The sequence below is a fragment of the Hippoglossus hippoglossus genome, chromosome 14, assembly GCF_009819705.1.
Source record: "Hippoglossus hippoglossus isolate fHipHip1 chromosome 14, fHipHip1.pri, whole genome shotgun sequence".
In the NCBI taxonomy this organism is placed as follows: domain Eukaryota; kingdom Metazoa; phylum Chordata; class Actinopteri; order Pleuronectiformes; family Pleuronectidae; genus Hippoglossus; species Hippoglossus hippoglossus.
Window position 1 is genome coordinate 12,319,231 of NC_047164.1, and position 23,798 is coordinate 12,343,028.

At 42.5% G+C, this 23,798-nt stretch overlaps 2 protein-coding genes across 3 annotated transcripts; both read right to left on the reverse strand.

Moving 5' to 3' along the window:
* Positions 1 to 2,722: 2,722 nt before the first annotated feature.
* Positions 2,723 to 4,661, reverse strand: LOC117774346. Its single transcript, XM_034606712.1, has 6 exons — positions 4,577 to 4,661; positions 4,274 to 4,406; positions 3,930 to 4,095; positions 3,775 to 3,848; positions 3,141 to 3,371; positions 2,723 to 3,023 (listed from the first exon to the last, which is right to left on the reverse strand). Exons 1-6 carry the CDS (start codon positions 4,615 to 4,617, stop codon positions 2,979 to 2,981), a joined length of 690 nt encoding a protein of 229 aa, XP_034462603.1. The 5' UTR covers positions 4,618 to 4,661; the 3' UTR covers positions 2,723 to 2,978.
* Positions 4,662 to 13,550: 8,889 nt separating this feature from the next.
* On the reverse strand, positions 13,551 to 19,404 carry si:dkey-175g6.2 (trichohyalin). 2 transcript variants are annotated; one of them, XM_034607101.1, is made up of 2 exons: positions 19,060 to 19,404; positions 13,551 to 16,936 (listed from the first exon to the last, which is right to left on the reverse strand). In XM_034607101.1, exon 2 carries the CDS (start codon positions 16,905 to 16,907, stop codon positions 14,883 to 14,885), a length of 2,025 nt encoding a protein of 674 aa, XP_034462992.1. In that variant the 5' UTR covers positions 16,908 to 16,936; positions 19,060 to 19,404; the 3' UTR covers positions 13,551 to 14,882. The 2 variants fall into 2 exon arrangements, with proteins under 2 accessions (XP_034462992.1, XP_034462993.1); XM_034607102.1 differs by lacking the exon at positions 19,060 to 19,404 and adding an exon at positions 17,838 to 18,294.
* Positions 19,405 to 23,798: the final 4,394 nt, after the last annotated feature.

A 23,798-nucleotide genomic window follows, 5' to 3' on the forward strand; every position in this document is an offset into this window, starting at 1 on the left:
CATGTAGATATTTCTATCTACGCACAAGGTAGGCTACATGTGCTACCATGCAGAAGTATATGTATATATATATATATATATATATATTTGTCTACCTGTCTGAAATTTCAATATCTTATATATGCAAGCTCTTTTCTATTTCCTCTTGTTTCTATTTGTTTAATTTTATTGTATCTTATACACACACATTTAGTATGCAGGAGTATTTATTGTGTATTGTGAGCAACTATCTAGACATAAAATAAAAGACATGAAATATCAACAGTTACAATAGCCTATATTATTAAAATGTTAAAGCTATAAAAGGTGCAAGATTGAGACATAAAATAGAGTTAGCTTCCTTCCTCATGTGTCATGAGCCGTGCTATCAGTTTGGTTTATTGCTCTTGCCTCTTAATCCCTGTTCCCTTAAATAGTGCTCTCCCCATGCCAGAGCGTGCCCGAACATACACACACAGTGCCTCCCCCATCACCCTTTACAATGAAACTAGGTCAGTGTCTTCACTCACGCTCATACACACAGCCCCCAGCCCCCAGCCCCCTGAGAAAAACAGTCAGAGTCAGTGACTCAGCCAAAACTCAACAAACTAAAATGATCAGCTGTCGATCACGAAGTCAATTCATTTGTAAAACAAACTGATTTCATGCTTCATTAGTTTCATTTGTTTGCACTCATCTCTTCTACAAGTTCCAGTGCATGTGCTCAGTGTTTATAAAAAGTGTCCAGGATGTAAAAAGACAATATTTCCTCCAGTTCCTCTTCCAGTCATTTCCTTGACTTGTTTGCAGCAGCCTCTATACTTCCCTGATTTCCAAAAAAGCCCATGACTCCATGTCTCTGGACCTACTGCGGTATTGAGGTCAAGGCACATACTTAGCCAATAGCCAGTCGGTCTCAGCTGTCAATCATGACATTTCACATGTTGTTATTGCATCAAATAACTTCTTAAGACCAAAAATCATGAACACTTGAACAAACATTAGTGTGATAAGGACTACCTAAAACAAGAGAAATTAAATTTGACATGTATTTTGTCTATTTTGTTTGGTCCATGACCAATTCATTAACATGGAGGAAGGGTTTATTACTTATACTGCAGCCAGCCATTATGGGGGAGCGATTTAGATGCTTTGCTTTACTTTGGGGGAGCTGACATGTCGTCCATCTTTATATAAAGTCAATTGTCCTGAGCAGAGAATAGTTATTCTATCTCTTCACTGACTTCCAGTCAAGTCCCAGATAATTTACAAAATCCTCATCCTCTCCTATAAATCCCTTCATGCTCTCGTCCCTCAGCACCTATCAGACCTCCTCTAGCCTTTTACTCGATCCAGGAACCAATGGTGCTTGGACACAGGTCTGCTCACCATCCTTTGCATCAGCCTGAGGACCTTTGTTGACAGGGAATTCAGTGTGGCACCCCCCCACCCTCTGGAATTCTCTCCTGGCAGATATCCACAAAGTCCCTTCTTTCAACACAACTTCTCAAAGCCCATTTATTCACAAGCTTTTGACCAATATATTTATTATCTCCAGCAGGAAATATTGCTGTCTGCTGTCTGTTTTTGCCCCCTGACCGTTGGTTTATTTGTTGGTTGGTTGGTTTGTTTGTCAGCAGCCAGGCAAAATCCACTTGATGGATTCCCATGAAACTATGTGGAAGGATGGGACATGGGCCAAGAAAGAACTCATTAAATTCTGTTGCAGATCCGGACAAAGGGGCAGATCCAGGAATTATTTATACTTAATTTAACATAGTGACATGTTTTGGTGGCCATTCATGTCCGTGCACATGAGGCCCTCCCTGTGAAACTGCTGGCCCTCCCCACGTTCATATAAAACAGAAACTGACCTACAGAAACCATTTTTTCCTGACAAAAGCCCGTTTTGCACTTTCCACCAACACCATTAACATGCAGGTTTTGTCCTGAGTGTGAAGGGAACAATTTGGTTTTATTCTCTGGTCAAATGAATCTCCAAAAGTTACGGGTGTTAATAGGCTCCAGCTCCAAATGACACACAGACACTGTAACTTATACAATTTCTGACATTGGAATAATTTATAAAATAATAATAATATATGGATGAAAAAGATTGTGTACAGTTAACAATCAAGTAAAAAATTCTGAACTCAAATACGGTTGCAGATCAAGTTAAAAGTGATTGTTACTGTCACAAGCCGAGGTTGCATCATAAAAAGAGGTCGTCCTGGAGACTGTGAAACCATTTTTAGCAACAAGTAACATCTGAAATATGAGACATGACTCAAGTCTAAAATTGTTTTGCTCTGAACCACAGTCATTGGTGGAGGAGTCTGTCAATCCCTTTAATACAAGATGTGATTGGACTGCCCTTCAGTGGGGTAAACAAAAGGCTAAGCACAGGACTTTTAGATTGTGATAATGCTGCCAAAAATCATATGACTCGCAACTGTGTGGCCAAATGTCTGAAGAGTAAGACCAGCTGTAAGACCAGCTCTGGAAGACTAGTCTGAATTAGGAGTGCAAGTGACGTAGCATTTCAAAACTTAAGTTTCAACGTTTCATAACTTTTTTTCCCAACGTATGCCCACTAGTTTACAGATCCCTATTTACAAGATTTACTACCATGGCAAACCGTGATGCCCTGAGAGAACCGTGAAGGAGAAGGAAATATAAAATATAAATGTTTGAAATGTAAAAGAAATCAGCCTCAAATCATCATACAAGCATTAAAAACTCAGATTCAGAATATAGTGTACTCATCCCATAACTTTCTGGTACACATGCAGTTTATTTGAAAATATCACACAAATTAAACATGAACTCTACATGAAATAAGGAAGGAACATGGCTTTGAGTAAACAGACAGTTTTCACCAGCAGAAACAGATATTGAACATTTCGGTGCAAAGTCCTGGGTGCATTAACACAGAGAGTCGACAGGCCTGTTATTTTGTATTAAGAGCAGGCAGCGTTTCTCTCTGACGATGACTCAGTTTATGTGTTTGAGTTCCTCTGCCCGTCAAACAGCACACACTTAGCCTGTGCACGGAGAGAGAGAAAACAGTCAGAGGCCTTCAAGTTAAACACAGTAACACAATCTGTGGAATGTTTGGCGGAGCTTGTGCATCTCTTTTTATGTCGGTGTGTGCTAACAACCTCATGCCACCGCAGGGTTTCTGGGGGCAAGCCCAGATGGCAGTGAGGACACGTGTGCATCTGGTTGGGTGCATCCTGGTGCCGTTGCCCCCAGCAGGGCCCCTCGCTCCCCCACAGAGGACGACATGTGGAGTGGGATGACCAGGCCACACCAAAGTGAGGGCGAGGGTCTGTCTGGTAGCTCACTTTCTGGCCACTAGAGAGCAGTGGTGACGAAGGAACCGAGTCTTCCTGCAACATAGGGGTGAGTTGTGTCACCATAAAGGGAACTGCTCCAACATAGAATTACAAAGTATATTTTACAGCTCAATTTTATTCCACACATTCAGGTAAAACCAAATTGGACGGGATTTATCAAGAACAATTCTGAAAGTCATTACTATAATTCGTCCTCAGAGAACCGCCTCCAAAAACGTGCTCAATATCATCATGAATTCATGTCTTCATACTCAGCGCTCCGACTTGACGGAGTCAGTTTTCTCTTTAATGAATTATTAATGAACTGTAGAGAATTGTTTGACTTTTAACCTTGAAAACAATAACACCATGTTCTAATGCAAAAAAAATAATGCGTCGTTTCGATGTGCCAGCTCTGTCTCAGTGAAATGATGTATTAAGTCAGAAAGGTGGAAACCTGTTCTGGAGTTTCAGGACGATACTCTGAGTCGAGAGACCTCATGCAATACCAGCAGGGCTCGGAGGAACGATCTGTGAAGAGACGAACAGTAAAAAGTACACAAACAAGGTCACAACTACCCTGACCTGAGCATGTCTGCGCCTGTGACTTACTCTGTTTGTTGGAGGTATGAGATGACACTGAAGGGGGGGTCACCTCCTCGTCTGTTGGCAGGGGGGACGATGGGAGGCCGTCAGCATTGTCCTGTGTCTTTGTGGGTGTCAGACTCTCCTGTGGCGGGCTGTCTGTGTCATCGATACATAGATCCTCCCCAACCTCCTATCAATCATACAATACTGAGGCTCAACCTTGAATCTTGAGCAAAAATTAGTGCCCATTTCCCCCTGAAAACTGTGGCCTTTGAGTTCAAATAAAGGTACCTTTAAAATATACAGTAATATACATATATAATTAAAATTGTTGTGGTTAAATATGATTTTTTTCTGCCAAACCTGACCTGCACGGGGTCAACCACTCCATCGCAGGCTTCGCTGTCCACCCTGTTGTCTCCCGTTGGCTCCTGGAGGTTTGGGGGCCTGTCCTCGCCGCAGCCCTGAGTCAGTGTGTCAACCTGGGTAGAAGTCGTCCCACTGAGGTTCGAGAGAGAAGCGGCGGAATTAAAAAACATGCCCTCCTAACTGCCTGACGACAAGGTTATCAGCCAATCAATCTTCAGCTGATTGCACCGGCTCAGGCTCTACTGTTACACTCAAGGAGGGCACCTGATTAGTCATAAACAATCAGTCTCTTCTTGCCTCACCTTTCCGTACTTTCTCCCCGGTCCTCCCTCTCTCCCTCCATCCCCGCTCATATGTTTCCCTCCCAGGGTGCCTGATGAGTTATTTCCTCTCAAACCCACTGTTCTTGGACTTTTCCCTCTCTTCCTCAGCCCCCGTGTGTGTCTGTCTGCCTCACTGCACTCCCCCCCCCCTCCCTCGTTGTGTGTGAAACGGAAACTCCAGGCTTTCAATAATTGATGTGTCTGAATAGCTCACAAGCAGGTTTCTGTAAAGAGTAATCAGGTAAGGGCTCTGGTGACTCTGTGGTGGAATCCACGTGAACATAAGCAGGCCTGCAGAGACCAAGACTGAAATCTAGTTGAGTAAACTCTGCTCAGTTTGCATTGTACAACATCTCCATCCCGTTGTATGACATCTATTTGAAGGACTCTGACATTCAAAAATGTAGCTTCTCATTCAATTAATTAAGTAATTTTCTTTATTTGGATAATCCCTGATCGCTGGTCTTTAATTCAGCAGAATTTCTAAATGTTCCCTATAGTTCCACCTCATGAGCTTTGTGGAGTTTTTGCTTTTCTATGTTGCATGTCTCACATATTAACAAAATATATCTCTGGACATGAACAACTCAGACTTATCGAAAACTACAATGGCACTCATCAAAGCACATACCTCCGCCAAGGCTCAACAGATATATTAAATTCACAAGATCCAGATTTTTATTTTGGATCTGCAGCTAATTGCACACACTTATAAATATCAGTCCTCTGAACAGATCCATGATTTATTCCCATGAGAAATCAATCTTGCAATTTAAAAATGTTATGGGTTCTTCCCTTGGTCATTCCCCACCTTCCCACCTAATTTCATGGAAACTGGCTCAGTAGTTTTTGTGTAATCCTGCAAACGAACAAACAAACAGACGCGGGCGAAAGCAGAACCTCCTTGGTGGAGATAAATATTCAAGTTGCAGTTGCTGGTTTATTGAAAAATATGAACATAGTGTACTGTTGCAAATGTTGCAATAGATTAATAATCAGAAGTACATTTACTCAACGCAGTTTTGAGGTATTTAGACCTAAGAGTACTTCTACTTCCCATGAGGCAAATATTGTGTTTTTTACCTCACTATACTTGTATATGATTGTAATAGTAACTAGTTACCTTTCAGATTGAGATTGAACACAGCATAGTGTATGATTGAGTAGGTTTGTCTTCATTGGATGAGGCGTGACTTAAATATTATGTGCGTCACTCTGTACATCATGTTCATTCAGGACTTCCATCTTGTGTCCACATCAGCACCGTGACTGCAGTGTAAGTGACTCATCCTTCCAGCAGATGGAGGAAAAACATTTCTTTTCTGGTTCATCATCCGCAGATGGACAAATGAGACCAAAGCCTCATCACTAACCCATACAGGGAATTTCTGTCTCACTCTCTTCTTCCCTTTTCTTACCTTGTACTCACCTAGTTCAAGAGCATCTCTTACATGAGCAGCTCCACATTTAGCTCTCTATTCACGCATATTCACTTCCTCATTAACATGAGAATGCCTTTACAAACTAGAAGTAATCTCATTAGATATGATAGGCAGCGCACATCAATGAACGCCATTTTCGACCATAATTATCAACTAAATGATGTGACTTGGGTTTTAATTTCAGGATGGTGTTGAGGAGCTGTGGAATGTGTGTGCGTGTGTACATTCTTCCATGTCTCTAAAGGGTGTGTGTGCGTGTGTTGTGTTCCAGTGCACACACTGATCTCTGTGTGTGTGTGTGTGTGTGTGTGTGTGTGTGTGTGTGTGTGTGTGTGTGTGTGTGTGTGTGTGTGTGTGTGTGTGTGTGTGTGTGTGTGTGTGTGTGTGTGTGTGTGTGCGTGCGTGCGTGTGTGCGTGTGTGTGTGTGCGTGTGTGTGTGTTTGTGTGTGTGTGTTATCCTGTAAGTGCATGGCAGGTAGGGAGTAATTTGAGTTTTTTCTCCTGTATATGTTTTTTTTTTTTTTTTTGTAGGAGGTGGGAGACGGGAACATAAGTGGCGATGAGTCACCAGTCTTTTGTGACAGTGGCGCAGGGAGAGTGCTTTTCACCCATTTGCCTCCCTTGGGGCTTGCATACAAAACAAGAAATGGAGAGAGGAGAAAGGAGAAAAGGAGAGGAAGATTGTGTGTTAGGGAGCATTAAGGGGGGAGAGGGGGCATGGGTAACTGGGGGGGAAAGGGGAGAAGGTGGGGAAGGAGGTGAGGGGTGGGATAAAGAAAGGAAAAGAAGAGATGAAAGGAAGGAGCAAAAAGAATAAAACAAGGGGTTGCAGAGATCATAAACAAAGGACGGCGTTTCAAGGGACCGGCCTTTGTAGCTCGGCTTGCGTCGTCCAAATGGCTGGTAAAAGCATTTCTAATGAGGCGCATTGTGAGTTCGAAATGGTCGTTTAACAGACAAGAAAATTAACAAACAGCAGGATGACGGGACCGAGATGAGCATCATCTTACGAGAAAGTTCAAACATTTTGACTCTTTTAGTGGCTTTTATACCCACAGAGACGTCTAATAGTCTCCGCAACCTACTGCGTAAACAATTGTGTCACACAATGGAGGTTTGCATGCTTCAACTGTAACCAGGTTTAATAGCACTTCAATCCATTTTGTGCTTTTAACACTAACTCCATACTTTTGCCTGGGGGTATCTATTGAAGTTATTTGACATGTGTCATTTTTCAGGGGATTTGTTCCCCCAAATTTTAGGTTTCTATTCCCGTAACAGCTTGGTTTCAAAACGCTGGACGAATGAGCTGCAAAATGTAAAATTTAAACCATTACAGTGGATAAACCTCTTGGGTTTAGAGCAGGAGAATAATTTCATACTTTGCTTAACAAAATCAAGAGTTATAAAGTAAACTATCAAGTACAACACCACAAAATCAGTGCGCCTCACACTTTTCACTTGGCGCACCAAAGCACCGATTTTTGGTAATTGCCTAATTAAGAGGACTACAGAGTTCACTGGGTCAGAAATGGCATCCTGACACGCCTTGTTGGTCTTTCACTCTAAAGTTATTTAATCACAGTTACAAATACTGCAACAAACTCAGGTCATGTTTCAGGTTAAATGCCAATTAGCAGCATTTCTCAGTTGCAAAAGAGGTGTGGAAATCAGCATGTGAGCATTTCAAAGCAACATGAGAGACTCAAACTCAACAAAGGCCAAATCATCTTGAGTCAAAAACATGGCAGAGCTAGAATGACTCTCAGTAGAGCGTAGACCTCTTCCAAGGCCCAACAGTCCCCTTATGAAACCACACTCAAATTCACAAGATCCTGTTGACAAACAAACAAACTAGAAGTGCAAACAGAGAGTGGATACATCTGCCAAGGATAAAACGCTATCTCACCATGATAAAGAAAGTGAAAAAAGATTCCTGGATCTGCCCCCTGATCCGGATCCACTCCAAAATGTAATGGGTTCTTCCTTGGATCATGCTCCACCCCTCCACCACATTTCAGTCGGTTTTAAGTAATCCTGCTAACTAACTAACAGACAAACTAACGCCCATAAAAACATAACCTCCTTGGTGAAGGTAATCACGTAAAACATTTGGCAAACACAGACAAAATGCATAAAAATGGAGAAGGGTATGATGGCCCTCTGCAGAAAGTAAAACATAGTTGTTTTTTGTCTATTACAAATCATGTAAAAATCTCAGTTTTAATAAGTCTTTGCCAGAAATAGCTGCAAAATGATGCTCAACACGGAGGCAGCACACAGAAGAAAACAGGACAAAGAACACAGGAAATCCATCATCTTCCATTTACTGAACAAAAAAATGAACAAGCCAGTTATCATGCAAACAAATATGATCCATTTTTCTGTCAGTGTTTGCAATGATGATTTGGTCCCATTTCATGTGGTGTCCATGCGTAAACACATCCATTGCACAAACTCTTTCAGAGCCTGTGTTGGTCACTTTGTATTACCACTTGTTATGCATTCAAAGTTAAAGGGTGAACCAAAGACCCACTACCGCTGTAGAAATTTGTGATCATTATTTAATCAGATTTTGAAGGTCTTGTCGCTGTATTAATTCACCATTCATATTACTAATGGATGCATTCTTTCTGCTCCCGTAAATGCTTTGGCTTCTTGGGGCCATTACTGATGAATGGCTGTGCTGTCAGACTCTTTTGTGCCAGAAGCTGGATGTAAACCAAATTTTGTGCCTGAGAGAGTTGGAGGCTTTTGAAAAATTCAAATTGCATTTTAATTATAGCACCCCCACCAGGCAAAAATATAAATGATTACTATAAGGACATAATGTGATCTAAAGCTTGACACACAATTATGCTATTGTGCTGGAATTTTTTTATTTATTTATTTTTCAAATCTCAATTGTGTTGTAAGTCACAGGAATACGAATGTGGGAATGTAAATAGCAGCATCTCAACAATGCTGTTTTTGTCCTCAGCTTGGCAACAAGGTGTAAGAGACGACTGAACAGCTCCTTTTCATGAGCTTCCTCTGCATCATGTGTTAAGAGCGACTCAGCCACTGTCACGTCTCAAACCTGGTAAATCCACAGTTTCAGGTAGAAAATAAAACAAGCTTGAAATCTGAATGAAGTCATTATACTGCCAGGATCTCTTATCTGACGGGTCAAATTTTACCAGTAAAAAGTTGAACTGTTCTAGAGAAAGACAAGTATGAATTCCCTGAGGGTTTGGGTTACATTAACATCAATAAAACATCAACCTGTCATTAAAATGATTCAGGTTGTCACATTCTTTACTGATAGTAAATCCCCTTATATACAATATTATATACGAGATATATTACCATATTAAATAAAAACTGACTGACCCACCACACTTAGTGAAGACGTCTCAGCCTCAGCTCCTCTGACTGGCGTCTGCTCGATGACAGCAATCATCTGGTGGATGGCAGAGAACTGGGGCAGGGTTGACCCCTGTTGCCATGGGCGACGTCTTGTTTCTGAATTAATTCACTGTCGTCCACGGTGATGGGTTGACAAGTGAGCAGTCTGTCGGTGCTTGTGAAATGAAATGTTCATCAATACACACGTATGTGCATGAAGAGGAACTAGATTGGATTAAATATTGGAAAATGGAAATTATTTAATTTAAATTAGCAAAATATAATAATCAACTGAATTTATTAAATTGTTTTAAAATAAATAATTCGAATTTTATTTGACATATTTCTCTATAAAAAAAGTATTCTCACTTATTTACTGTACATAAAAATAATAGAAATAGAATGGAAATAGAAATCAAATTAAATTTTAGTTGTATTAGGAGTTGAATTTGTTTTTATATCAGTAAAATCATATTTAATTTGAATTAATTTATGTCAAATACAATTATATTCCAGTAAATCGTAGATCAAGTAATGCTTAAATTACACATTATATCAATAAGAACTGACATGCTCTTAATTTTCATGTTTCTCCTTACTTTCTTAGCCAGCCGCTACCTTTAAACTGCGGGTCTTTTGGGAATGCAGTCTCAGAACTCTATGATCTTGTTGTTTGATCACCTCAGAGCAGAGGTGCCTCCAGAGTCCAGAGCGGCAGATGTTTGCACAGTGTCCTGTTAGATCTGCAGAGATGAAAGCTATCATAATAGCGAATGGCGACAGCGGAGCATTTGAATAAAAGCATGTTATGTTGTGATGTTACTGATGGAGACATTATTCAGGGAAACATCCAAACACCAGCAGATTCTCGTCAACTTATCAGCCTGTATGGTTTTACCTTCTCCAACCCAGTGGTCAGTAGTTCAGTCAAACCTAAAAGTTTATTTTAGAAACTAGTTTTTAAACATATACCAAATATGTCCAGCATATTATGTAGATTTATATGCTGTTGATATATTTTGCAACCTTAGTTTTATTCTCTTTCACGTTTACATTATTAATTTTATGTATCACTTACTCAGCATGACAAAGTTCATAGAGTAAAGCCAGAGGAAGATTCCTTTTTCTCTGCAGTATCTGTAGGACCCAAGGTTTAGTAAGGAAGCCATATAGACATATATTCATCCAATAGAGAAACTCCACAGTATGTGGCCACCATGACTACTAATGCCCTTTTTGCAAGGACAGCTCAGACTTAGTGACGGCAGTACAACTGTTAACTTGTTAACTTCTCTGTGGCTCATCTGCCCTGTCTCCCTGATGCAGGTGTCTCTCGTTGTAATAAACCTACAGACAGAGATGATTTAGCAGGGCACTAACGTTGTGGGACACGGTGGCCACCTTTTTACTGTCAATACCTGCTGCCTACATTACCAATACTGCAACTCAAACCGTTCTGCTAGCCTCAAGCAGAGGTGAGAACGCAGCTCTCTTCTTTCCAAATCTGCACCCCTAGATTTTTTTCATTTTCAAACCTTTTGTCCTCGGACCCAACCAATGAGGACTCAAGTAAAAAAAAGGGCTCACCAAGAGGTGAGAAATTCCACTTTAGGATGAATAAAAGGAGAAACTAGATGTTCCATCCATCCATTACCTATATAACTTATCTGTTGAGGATTGCAGGGAGCTGGAGCCAATCCCAGCAGGCATTGTGTAGGGTAGACCCTGCACAGGTCGCCAGTCCATCACAGGGCCAACATACAGAGACAAACCACCAGCCACACCTACAGGCAATTTAGAGTCACAAGTTAACTTAAAGGTTCAGTGTGTAAGATTCATCTATTTGCAGAAACTGAACATAAAATAATCCTAGTGATATTTTCACTAGTGTGTTATCACCTAAACTGTAGGAAGTGTTGTTTTCTTTACCCTAGAATTAGCCGTTTATATTTAAATACTTTATATTTACATCAGGAGCGGGTCCTCTCTGTGGAGGCCGCCATGTTTTTTTACAGAACTCCAAACTGGACAAACTAAAAACCACAGGTTCTCTTTCATGTTTGGAAGGGGAAGGTGAGGTGAGGGGTTTTCAGCTGCAAGATGCAACTTCACCACTAGATGTCACTAAATCGTACACACTGGACCTTTAAGGTGCATGTCTCTGGACTGTAGGAGAAAGCCGGAGTAACTGGAGTAAACCCATGCAGACACATGAGACCATGCAAACTCCTTATAGAAAGGCCTTGTTTGGCAGGTTCGAATACAGAACCTTTCTTGCTGTGAAGGAACATTGCCACTGCACCACTGGGACCCCTGAAACTACACTTTAAGAAATTAAATATTATTTACTATTAGCTAAAATAATTGTACGAGCTATAGATATGATATTATTATTGATCTTCTCTTGTAAATATCTGCAAAATGTTAAACTATTCCTTCCCACGAACAACACAAACACAGACTCTGTCATATTATTGCACTTACATAGACTGTATGAATGGTACAGACAGGGTCAGTGTGCTGGCAGCTGCTCTGACAATCCTGCTGATGCTGGCTGCTGTATCTCCTTCTTTATCACAGCACAACTGGCTGATGGTCACAGTTGAGACCACAGCGAATTAATATATTCATTCTTACAGTCGGCCGGTGAATGTCCAGCTGGGCTCTCGACAGAAGGTACATGTTGTGATTAAAAGTCTGAATTCATAAGATGGTGCGCAGGCATCGCTCAAGATACAGCCATGAAAGGTACCTTTCCAATCAATGTCGAGCAACCGGGCAAGATAACATGCAATTAGGCCGTATTGACGGGCCGCTAATCGCTGTCAGTGTTTGTACTACCGACGGCGTGCGTAAGGTTAATTTTGATAGAAAATGAGCAGCAGCCAGGAGCACTTCAAAGAATTATAACTGGAGGGCATATTGCTCGTATGAAGTAAGAGTGAGGAGGAGGTGTGGGAACAAGATATGGCAAAAACCTATCTACCAAACACCTTTCCACCGGCCAGTCGGCTGGCTCCAGTCAGGAGGGAACACGACTCAATCTTTATCTTGAATGCCAGCAGCTAAATTACTATACAGCTCAAAGAGAATGTGTGTGTGTCTGTGTGTGTGCGTGGGTGTGTGTGTTTGAGCATGTGGTCCTGCGCAGTAAAGTGTACAGATGGATGACTCATCCACCAATCATGTGACTCATCAATCACTGCAGTTACTGTTTCCCACCCTCTTTCTGAGTTTTTTTTCCCCCTTTCTTTTGCTATTCTTCTCCTCTTTTCAGTCCCATTCTCGTGTTCATTTTGATTATCTGGGAATATAATATATTCAGTCTAAAGCTGTTTTTCTACATTCGTCCCTGTATTGATGTAACAGTGACAAACGTGAGTCGTGTTGTCACAGAGCTGCAGCTGATTGTCTTCCTCTTTTGTGCATTTTGATTTGTTCCTCAAGAATCCAGTGTTCTTGTTATAGTTGCGAGTAAAAACATAGCACTCTCCAAAAAGCCATTAAAAAACTGAACTTTAATAAAATAATTGCTTTTATTTTTTATCATATAGCAAAACTAGTAATCATCATGCTGTTATTTACACATTGCACGGGCATATTTATTTCACACTGTACATCTTACAATGCTAAAGGTGACATCAACAACAACACTCTCCTTTTACAAGACAGATGGCTTCACTGCGGACACAGTGGCCCTCTTCCTTTGAGATTTCTTTTTTTATGTTCACAGTTTATTCAGAGAAAACACCCATCTTGGATTCTCCACACTGTTTTATTTTTCTCCTTTTTTTTGTTCTTTTTTTTGTGTTCATTTTTAAAGATGCAAGTAGAAAGACGTGCATTTAACGTTTTTTTTTTAAGCACAATCCCTGACTTCCCGGCCTGAAGCTCCTCAATGAATTTCTCCTGAAAATGAACAAAATTCTTGTAGCCTCTTGTTGGAGATCTGTTTAAAAAAGGCTGCAAACACATAGTGTCGTTTCAAGTTTTTTTTTCTTCTTGAAAAGAAAAGGAAAATGAGATCACGGATATGATACAAGAGTAAAAGTGTTAACTGTGGATGAGCAATCAGAGAACATATATATATATATATATAAATATATATATATATATATATATATGAAGGACTCCTCAATGGTTGAAGAGTGCTGTGTGGTGATTGTGGATCTGCCATAAATACGTTGACACAATAACTTCTGGATCCCAAAATGGTTGAAAACCCTTAGTCCACCAGGTTGGAAGTGTTTAGTGTTTAAGTTTGTGCTTTTGGAGTCCACAGGGTTTCCACATTGGGTCAGGCAGTGATGATAAAATTATGCATTATGATATTTCCCTTGTAGAACCATGGTGCTTGTAAGGCAAAAATCTGAATCTTCACTTTGACAAACTGAAATGTGTGTATCTGGCACCTTTGCAAATTGCAGCTGTTTAAAGTGGATCCAATCGAGAATAAGAAAGGCAACTACACTACTGGTCAAACGCCTTAGAACACCTCCAATTCTGAAACTTTACTGAGTGTAATGTTTAAGAATAGAACGAATAAAAGTCACGGAATCTTTAATCCTGAATTTAATCAATTTTTTTACCCATGCAGCAGCGTTCTGTGAGGATCTATCTTGAATGGAAATCAAACATTTTTCAGAAAGTTTGTTCCAACACTGCTGCACAAGCTCTCACAGATATGTTCCCAGTTCTGTCCAGTTCATCACAAACCAGCCTAATGGGGTTCAAGTCTGGAGACTGTGCTGGTCGTCCATCATGTGGAGACCCAGTCTAGTTTTTCCTCCATTATCCTGCTGTAGGATGAACCCCTGACCAATGAGTCCATCTTCCTTTCGTTACTTGTCTTTTTTCTCACTGTTCTGATTGAAACCTATACAGTTCTACTTCCTGCAGTCCACCGTTACCCTGGGACCATTGGCACAGGCATTCTTCTGTTAAAATTTACTCTTTTTTGTTTCAAGTAGTTTGTTTTTTTGGTGTTCTTAAATTTTTTGTGGGCCTCGGACATTTTTTCACTGGGTGTGTTGTCAAACTTTTGACCAGTAGTGTACACACACCACATACAACACAAATAAACTGTCATATATTGTCAACAGTGTTTAGTTTTTTTATATTTGTGTAGATAAGAAGTCATTGAACTACTTTAGTTTGACATAAAGAGAATATAAAACAAAAAAAATACAAAATGATGTTGTAAACATGGTTCTCTTACAATGGGCACAGCAGCTTGTGAATGTGTCAGAAATGTGACTGTATGTAGGCATGTTGGTGTGTGTGTGCACGTTTGTGTGTGTGTGTATATGTGTGTGTGTGGGTGCGTCATCAGGCTCAAAACACATATCTCATCTCAGTCTTTTTTTTCACCTCTCTTTCTTTTAGCTTTTCTCAAGCTACTGTATATCTATCCCACCTGTCTGTCCCTCTGATCTGACAAATGTCCAAAAAGTCTCTCAATACATTCTGCGCTTCATGTAGATCCTCTCAATAAAGTTCTCCAGTTCCTCCTCACTGTCCAGCTGAGGCACCAGCCCGTCTTCCTCATAGTCATCTCCTGGTGTGATCTGTGGATAGTAGTACGGGGGACGCCTGCCTCTCCTTGGCGTGGTAAGTGGTTTGGGGGGAGGTAAGGGTTGGTAGGTCCGTGGGTGAGGAAGGATATAGTTAGAGATATAAGGGGTGAGAGGCAGGCGTGGTGGTGGCTGCTGCTGCCTCCAGCCCTGTCCACGGTTCTTGCCCCCGGCCCTGTGCCTGCGCCTTGGGGCCTGGAGGTCAAGTTCCTGGGGGCCGAAGGGCTGGTCTCTGGAGGGGGAGGGCTTGCCATAATATTGTGCTTTGGGGTATGGGAAATAAACAGGGTAGTAGGCTCGATATGGCTTCTGGTAGTATGGATAGGAAGGGAAGGCTAAAAACTGTTTCTGGGGTTTGTACCAATAATCAAGCTGCTTCTGAGGCTTATACCAATATTCCTGTTTGTATGACTTGACTTTGTCCTTGTGCCATTTCTTGTTGGACTTGTTGTACTTATAGGGGTTCTTCTTGGGGTTTTTTGAGGCTGTGTAGTGGTAGATAGGTGGAGCTGCCAGAGGAGGAGGTACCAGAGGCCTGAAGCGAGGGGCGACCGGGTTGCTGTTGATTGGCTGCTGTTGCAGCTCTTTTCTTTTCTTCTTTTTCTCCTCCACGTCACTAATAATCTCAATCACGTCATCAGCGGGCAGGTGCAGCTTGCTGCTGATCTCAATTAGCCTGTCAATCATTTGCTGGTCTAGGTCGTCTTCATCTGGGAGGACCTCCTCGGAGCGCTTGTCCTCAGCTGTGTTTCCCACAGCCCCGAAGCTGCTTTTCTCACGGGGCTTCATGTAGGACTGCTGCTTCCTTCCCATGTACTGCAGCAGCATGTCAGAGGCGATGTCTGCCAGCCTCTGCTCCTCTTCTCTGGCTCGCTCCGCCTCTTCCTGCTGCCGGAGCACCTCCTGCTTCTCTGCACGTGCTCTCGCCTCCTCCTCCATGTGGGAGAGGCTCTCCTCTTCTTCCTCAACCTCCTCCTCCAGCTCCTCTCCCTCATCCTCAAAGTCGTCCATGAAGTTGCCCCCCTTGGTGGGTCGGTTGCGGGACTGGTTCTCCTGCCAGTGCTGCTTCTTTCCGGCTCGTGCCAGCTGAGTGTTATATGCCTTGTAGCCCTTCAGTGGAGGCAGGATCTCGTTATCTTGGAGACCCAAGTCAATATTTTGGAAGTAGCCTCTTATTTTGCGCTGCAGAGAGGATTCATCTCCTTGTGACGTGGAACTCCGTCTGGCTTTGACTAAGAGACTTTCTAAATCCTTTCCTTCCTCCTGCCCCTCATTTTCATCTTCCCTTTCCTCCTCACTTTCACTATCAGGTCTCACATCCTCCACAGACCACCCTGCATCCTCCTCTGACCTTGTGTTTTCATCCTCCTCCTCCCCCCTTTCCTGTAAGTCATCACCCTGAGCAGCTGTCAAATGGCCCACAATTAGCTGTTCAATAGCCTTATCAGCCCTTCGCCCCTCTCTCTCCTCCTCCACCCCCCTGTCTCCCACTGTCTGTCCTCCTCTCCTTATCTCACCACCCTCCAACCCTTCGATGGAGGCCAGCTCCTGACTCTGATCCTCTCCCCAGTCTCTGCTCGCCTGGATTCCACTCTCCCCCGGGTGGTCCAGGGCCTCCAGAAGAACGGCGAGCACCTGCACAGGGTCCATCACCTTATCTGACTGTCTATCATGACCCGGTCCCTGGTCCAGGGACCCGTTGTCAAGGCTGTAGAGACTCTGGGTTGGGGGCGAGAGAAAGGGGGCGAGGCTGTCCTCTTTGTGGTCTGTCCGGGTGCGCCCCTCCACCCCTCCCTCGCCTCCCTCACCCCGCACAGGGGCGGTGCCAGCCAGCTGTGGAGTGACAATGAGCAGGACCAATAGGATGAGGTGGGCTGTGGAAGGGGCGTGATGACAGGTCATGACCATGCAGAACTGGCAGGAGGGAGGTTAAGCACCTGAAGAAGAAGAAGAAGAAGAAGAAGAAGAAGAAGAAGAAGAAGAAGGCAGAGGGGGAAAGACAAAAGACATGAGAAATGATTCGTACATCATTCGTTCTAGTTTTTTCTGAAATAATTATAATCTGGATTTTTAATTATGATATGAGCCAATCTGGATCATTGAAATATACAGTTTTTTGTGAGAAGGCCAATCTAAAATACAAAATGATGATTCATAAATACTGCACTTACATTAAAACACACAAAATGAAATATCCCTTAGATGACCAGTCTCTAATTTACAAACAATATATTTTCACCTCGAGGCAACCGAACAAAAGCACTTAACACTGTGAGCAATTTAAATGAACGCACGTTTGAGGACAATGCGCGCACCCAAAGGCAATCTAATGAGCCGTGCCAAATGCAACAAAGAAAGTTGCGCGCTTCCACTTGTCCTCTGACATTACAGATATTTTTATTCTAAACGTCTTTTGTGGAAAATCTAATTCTAGTGTTGTAGTATTTGTTTCAATGTCATTTTTTGCCATTGCTGTGTAGCCCCGGAGTGTCTGGAAGCAGAGATGGACGTATACGATTTGACCACAAAACCCAGCCGTGATTGTTTAGATATTTACTGCATGAATTCCCCGTGTCTGTCAGGGGGGAGGTAATCATTTGCATGCAGAAAATTGCGCTCCGATCCTGAACATGAGCCATTTTTCCTGTCTGTAGTCGTGCGTCAACCCAGTCATTATCTCCCCAGCCTGCATTTGAATTGATTGAGGAGAAATACTCTGCTGTTCTGCTTTTGTCTTGTCATGAGATTTAACAAAAAAAAACTCAAATAGTCAAGAAATGCACGTTAGTGAATTGAATTTTCAGTCTAATTCTCTGGTATATCAAAAAAAAGCCTCACCTCTTTCTCCAAGTCAACCCAACCAAAACGCGCGCTCCTGCCATTTTAAACGTCTCTTTCTTAAACAGACAAAAAGGGAAACACAAACTGGTCCGAGGTTTGTGTCTGTGTCAGCCGGGATTTGTGTGGTATTCCAAGCATCAGAGCGATGTCAACGGGATACTGGAATAAATAGAGACGGCGCGCACGGGGAAGTCATGCGTAAAACCGGTGGCTGCGGTTGAGTTATTTAACCCTGCGGTCCCTGAGTGGTCCATCCAAATTGTAAATGAGCTGGATGTTAGATTTCTGGGGGGGATGAAGCCGCTTTTTTTTTTGCAGAAGGGACCGAGGAGCAGTCAGTGAGGAACGCGTCTTTGTGTCCTTGTGTGCTGGGAGCATGTTTTCCCCTCGGTGGCAGTGGTGGAATGCAGACGAGCGCAAATTTGGGCATCACCGGGAGCAGCGCAATATATCCCATTTTTACAAACCGGAGCAGGAAGGTGGGAAACGAACAAATCCTCTTAATAAGATAACCAACCTGCAGTTCATGACTGAGACTCTAATTTAATTACAAATGAATAGCTGGAAATTGATTCTTCGGATCCTAATGTGGCTTAAAAAGAGATTTTTGTCTTACATTCACGTCTAAAAAATATCTGGAGCTTCTGAACAGCAGCTGCACACAGAAATATTTATTAAATATAATTGTCTACGCTTTGTAGTGGCTTTATTCGTCACCCCATCAAAATAAGCAGGAAATCACGGATTTTTTAACACATATTAATCATTTCAGTACAAGCCTTAATACATTTATTTTAAAACACTTGATTTGTTCATGGATTTTTTAATTTTTTAATTTTTGGAAAAACACATAAGAAATAAAAGATTGGTTATTTAAACGAGACTATTTCTTATTATCTAAAGTTTTAAAATGTATTTCGTTTCACCTGATGATAAAAAGTCACATAGAAACAGTCCTGGTTCACATCACTACCTTATAATCAGACCCCCATCAGCTGCAGGAGTATGATCAATTATCATGATAAAGTTAAGATTTAATAAAAAAATTAATAAAAACAATCTTCCACACTCCACAAACCTAAACCAAGCCTCACTCCACCTTTTAATCAAAAATATGTATCAACTACATAAAAAGACACAAAGTAAAAACATGTCAGCATCAATCTTATCAGGAACATTTGATGAATAATATGAGAAAAAGAGATCTCGTCCCACTTACCTGGGGTCCCACTTTGGGGGTGGGGAAGTGGTGAAACTCACAGCGCGGGTAAAGCCAAGATTATTTTTCATGAATAGCGGATCACCTGAGAGAATGTCTTGTCTTTTTCTTTTCTCCACCTCTCTCTCTCTCTCTCTCTCTTTCACTGTCTGTCTCTCTGTCTCTCTCTCTGTCTCTTCAGCTTGTGACCAACATGAAGAAGAAGAAGAAGAAGAAGAAGAAAAAAAAAGAAAACACACACACACACGCACACACACTGGCGCTTCTTTATTTCAGCTGTGTGCTGTGTTTGTATGTGGCAGCAGCAGCGGCAGCAGCACTGGCGCTAATGTGCAATTGAGTGAATGTTTTCAGCACCACGGCCAGCGCAACTTTATTGTATATACCCTCACCGGACCACGTGATCATCCCCCCCCCCCCACCCCCACCCCCCCAGCTGCAGGCACTGCTGACGTCACTTCCATTGATAAGAATGTTGGTGTGGTGGAGATGGCACCGTGAGTCTAGGCTGGCCCCAGCTGATGAATGAACGGAAACGGCATGAATGAAATAGTACTTTTCCCTCAATGAAAAGAGAAAATTGTAGAGATAGAGCTGGTACGCCGCCATTTTCCTCCTCCCTGTATTAAAGGTTAGCATGCTGGTGCTTCTTCACCGCCCCCCCCCCCCCAACCCCTGTTGCTTCCTTCCTTTGCTCAGATTCAGGAGCACGAAAAAATACAGAGTGACCCTCCTCTCGCAGGGTATCAATTAGGATCATTTGGTGACGTGTTCCCTGAGAATCAGTGACTGGCATGTGCGGACAGAAAAGTGGCGTTTCACTCTGGAGGCCGTTTTTTTTACCGCAGCAGTCGTTGTCACAGGCCTTTGTCCGTGGTGCCCCCCCTCCCCCGGCCCTCTGTGCTGGCTTCATGGCTCACGGGCCACGGGAGCGGCCGTGCTCTGCTGATCAATGTTTGCTCAATTTCCAGGGATTGCACAATTTTCCACTAGCCGTCTCGCATCACTTCTGGCTGCCCTCCATCTGTCAGCACCACATTGTGCTCTTAACGCGGCCTCTCATCGCTAATCATCGTGTCATCACAGAGACACAATACAACAGTGTATAATAGGGCCGCAAAACACATGCTCGAGCAGTGTGTGATGATTTAATGCAGGGCTTACGATGAATCCCTGGAATGATAAAGTGGGTAAGACTTTATGTGATTAGTTAATCAACCCACAGTTGCTTTGTGCAATAATTCATATGCTGCCATATTCGCTGGAGTGCAGTGACGTGCAGATAAGAACCTTGCATTAGACAGAGATCACTATTCTCATGAAGATTTGACCCTGGTCTTTCTTTAATGCCACATTTCCGAGCTACAGTATAGAGGATGAGAGGTATTTTATTGATACCTTTTGTTGTTGTTGAAGTGAGTGTTGAAAGCAGTAAAGTACCAGTTAATAAATAAGGGGAGAGTTTGCATTGCAGTGAAGTGAGAAAGAAGAACTGGATGTTAATGTCGTGTCAGGAATCTGAGCGTGACTTTGTCAACGTTACTCAGGGTGTTGAGGTGTTGGGTCCTGTTGCAGCATGTAGGAGATTACCTATGGTCACCAGTTTGATTAAAGTAAGTTTATTCCAGCTATGGTGTCTGTCTCTCTCCGGCTTGTGAAGACTGATGCTCAGTGATCACAGGCAAACAGATGACAGACAGGTACATCAGCGAGTCATGATCAGTTGTTTTTTTATTTCAGTCCTGTGACGGCCACAGACACCAGTTTGTTTGCTCCCTTTTTTTCAGACGACTTTATTTATTGATGGCTATCAGGACGAGAAGAGGATTACAGCAAATAGGATAAAAAGTGTTTCAGATACAAATCACCAACCCTACCTTTAATGTTGTGTCAGGAATCTGACAGTGACTTGGGTCAGGAGATTACATGTGGTTACCAGTTTAATTCATTCCAGCTATGGAGGCATATGTACTGAATTAAGTAACTGTGAGTCAACATCCACTGATTGATGATTATTAAATATCAACTAATCAAATAAACCCTTAGTGACATGACAGTTCCTATTAGGGATCAACAGGAATTCATGATACATCTCAAGCACGTGAATTCTACCCTTTATGATAAAGTGTTACCTACAAATCAATGCATGTGCACCTACACTACATATTATACTGTACTGCTGGCAAAAAGCTTTTTCGTAATAATTAGTTTCATGCTCACTGGCTCTAATTCTGATCACTATCAAAGACAAGTGAAGGAGAAAAACTTAGCCTTGTGGAAGTGAAAAAGTCCAGACGGAGGTTGGAAACCTCCCTCGTCCTGCCTGAAACATCAGGATAAGAGTTCGAGGTTTGCTGAAGTAAATAACTCTGGGGTGCAGGGGGGGAGCTTTGATTACATGATCCACTCATGTGCACTCACCTGTGCCCAACTTCCCTTCCGCTGTGTTTACTATAACATAACAACAACATCCACTGCCAACCAGTCGGTCCCAAGGTCTGCTGTAACGTAGCATGTTCTAAATTACGGTTCAAGGGCTAATAAATAAATATGCGCTTATGTCTGGCATTCGGCCTTCTTGTTGTAGTAAAGCTCAAGCTGCCGTGGTATTCCTGCGCTGGGTAACGTGGAGAGAAGCTGATTCACATTCCAGCTCCGCTCAATTCATTTGTCAATGCCAGGCCTCCGCTCTGGCCTTATGTGCCACTAAATTCAGCTGTCAGTCCTCATACGGGTTCGTTTCTCACTGCATTTCTATTTTCACACTTTTTTTTCAGGGTGGGTGTGTGTGCGCACATGTCTGTGGTTGTGTTTTCTTTGCGTGTGTGTGTCGCTGTTGCCGAACTTGGGTTTTCCTAAATCAGGGGCCACAATTTACACAAGAGGGGCCAATGTTATGTCCACAGTACAATTCCTGATTCAGTGAAGTGCACATTTGAGTCATTCCTTGTGTACTGTTAGCTCCATAGCTTTGAGCAAAGCCACACATCATTAAATATATTTTCAACATTGTTCCTTGTTCAAGCACATTGTGTACTTGTACTAAACCAATGTCATATTTATCGTTAGTATTGTTCGTAAGTAACTAGTTTTCATTTTTTAAAAGACTACTGACCCCCCCCTGTCCCCACCCCTGGATCCGCCCCTTGTGTGTTAATAACTGCGCTGTTCAGTTGACCACAGACAGGGATACTATATTATCTGTGCTGTTCTAAGATTAATGGGATGGTTGCTGTGGAGATCAGAGTCACACAAGGCCAACTTTATTACATTATTATTGTGTGGCTGATTCAAAATGTCATGCTCCGCCGTGGACGGACATAAGAGGATTTAATTATATATTTAATATAAAATAAACTCCTAGTCACACTGCAGCTATGATACACTCCTGTATTTCTCAAAGACACTTGCTCCCTCCCTACCTGGAAACTAAAATGGTGCTTTGTTTCTGTTCTGAGGCCGGGCTCGACTTGGTCTCCATGTGCAAATATGTGTTTTGTGTTTGCAGACGAGATATGCACATCAAATGAAGTTGTAATTTGTTGCGATGGCTTGAGGCACCACATAACCTCTGTTTGATTAGATTTTGTGCAAGGGACTGTTTGCTGCAGAATGCAGAGTGTTTGCAAGGCAGTCATGTTATTGTGTGTGCGTGTGTGTGTGTGTTTTTGTGTCCATGTGGAAATGCTTGATGGCAGCAGCAGGCTCGGAGAGGTAAGCATGGAGCCGGAGGGCAGATGCTGATATAACGGTCTGGCATTATCAACTGCCACTCAGCATTAGTTGGCCCTTTACCCTCACTCCATGTCCACACCCCCGCACTGACTCACACTCCGCCGCCTGCTTGGCCACTCACATAGATTAACACTGCTTGCATTTAATGGAATACACACAGTGGAGATCACACACACGCACACACACACACACACACACATACACACACATTTGTTGTTCCATTTCTTCTTCGGTTAGGTCTCTCTCACACACACACACACATGCACTGAAACAAACACACTTCCCCTCTCTTACTGTAATGTACATTACCGACAAATGAACCTTGGTTGAGGCTACCGTGTGCTGTCGCTGATGGTTCCCTGTACAAACTGCTAAGACAAGAGCCGGTGACTATATGTGGATGGCCTTTTGTTCCGTTTAATTAACTTTCTCTTTTGCACTGTTGGCGTTGAACTGAGGAGGGCTGCGGGGTGACATGCCTCAAACAAGGGGAGATAGTGAATGATGAATTCCCGGGATTTTGCTGACATTTTGGCCACAATTATGGTAATGCAGGCTGGGGATCTTTCGGCGAGTGTGCTAATGCAGCTCCCTCGCGCGGCGAAGGGGTCTCTACCTGAAAGTGATAAAATAGAGCTCATGATTAACAGAAGCTTTTCCGCCCACGCCACTTTGTCAGGGGGGAGGGAAGGACAAGTAATTGCACCGTAAGGTTCCTACAACACAATGCATAGCACCCACATGATAATCTACAGTTTCATCTGGTTGGCTGCAGGCTACATTAACCTACACACATGTCTCTTGTGTATATTCAGTCAGAGGAAGCAAGAATGTTTGATGGTGTAATAATTAAAGGCTAATATGATTATAATTACACCGATTATGCTTTGCTTATATTAGGGTCTCTTACAACCATCCAGCCCATTTGTCAGTACTGAGAGACAGTAACAAGGTAAAAGTTGTCGGGGGCTTTTTTCCCCGGGTTTGTGAAAATGTCTATTTTC

What these genes read in the sequence shown, in the direction of transcription:
- LOC117774346 (XM_034606712.1), bottom strand. Translation starts at nt 4,617, where the DNA reads ATGGAGGGAGAGAGGGAGGACCGGGGAGAAAGTACGGAAAG. An exon ending in CGGGGAGAAAGTACGGAAAG is followed by an intron (nt 4,407 to 4,576) that starts GTGAGGCAAGAA and finishes CTCGAACCTCAG; the next exon opens with TGGGACGACTTCTACCCAGG. An exon ending in TCATACCTCCAACAAACAGA is followed by an intron (nt 3,849 to 3,929) that starts GTAAGTCACAGG and finishes GTCTCTTCACAG; the next exon opens with ATCGTTCCTCCGAGCCCTGC.
- si:dkey-175g6.2 (XM_034607101.1), bottom strand. Translation starts at nt 16,907, where the DNA reads ATGGTCATGACCTGTCATCACGCCCCTTCCACAGCCCACCTCATCCTA.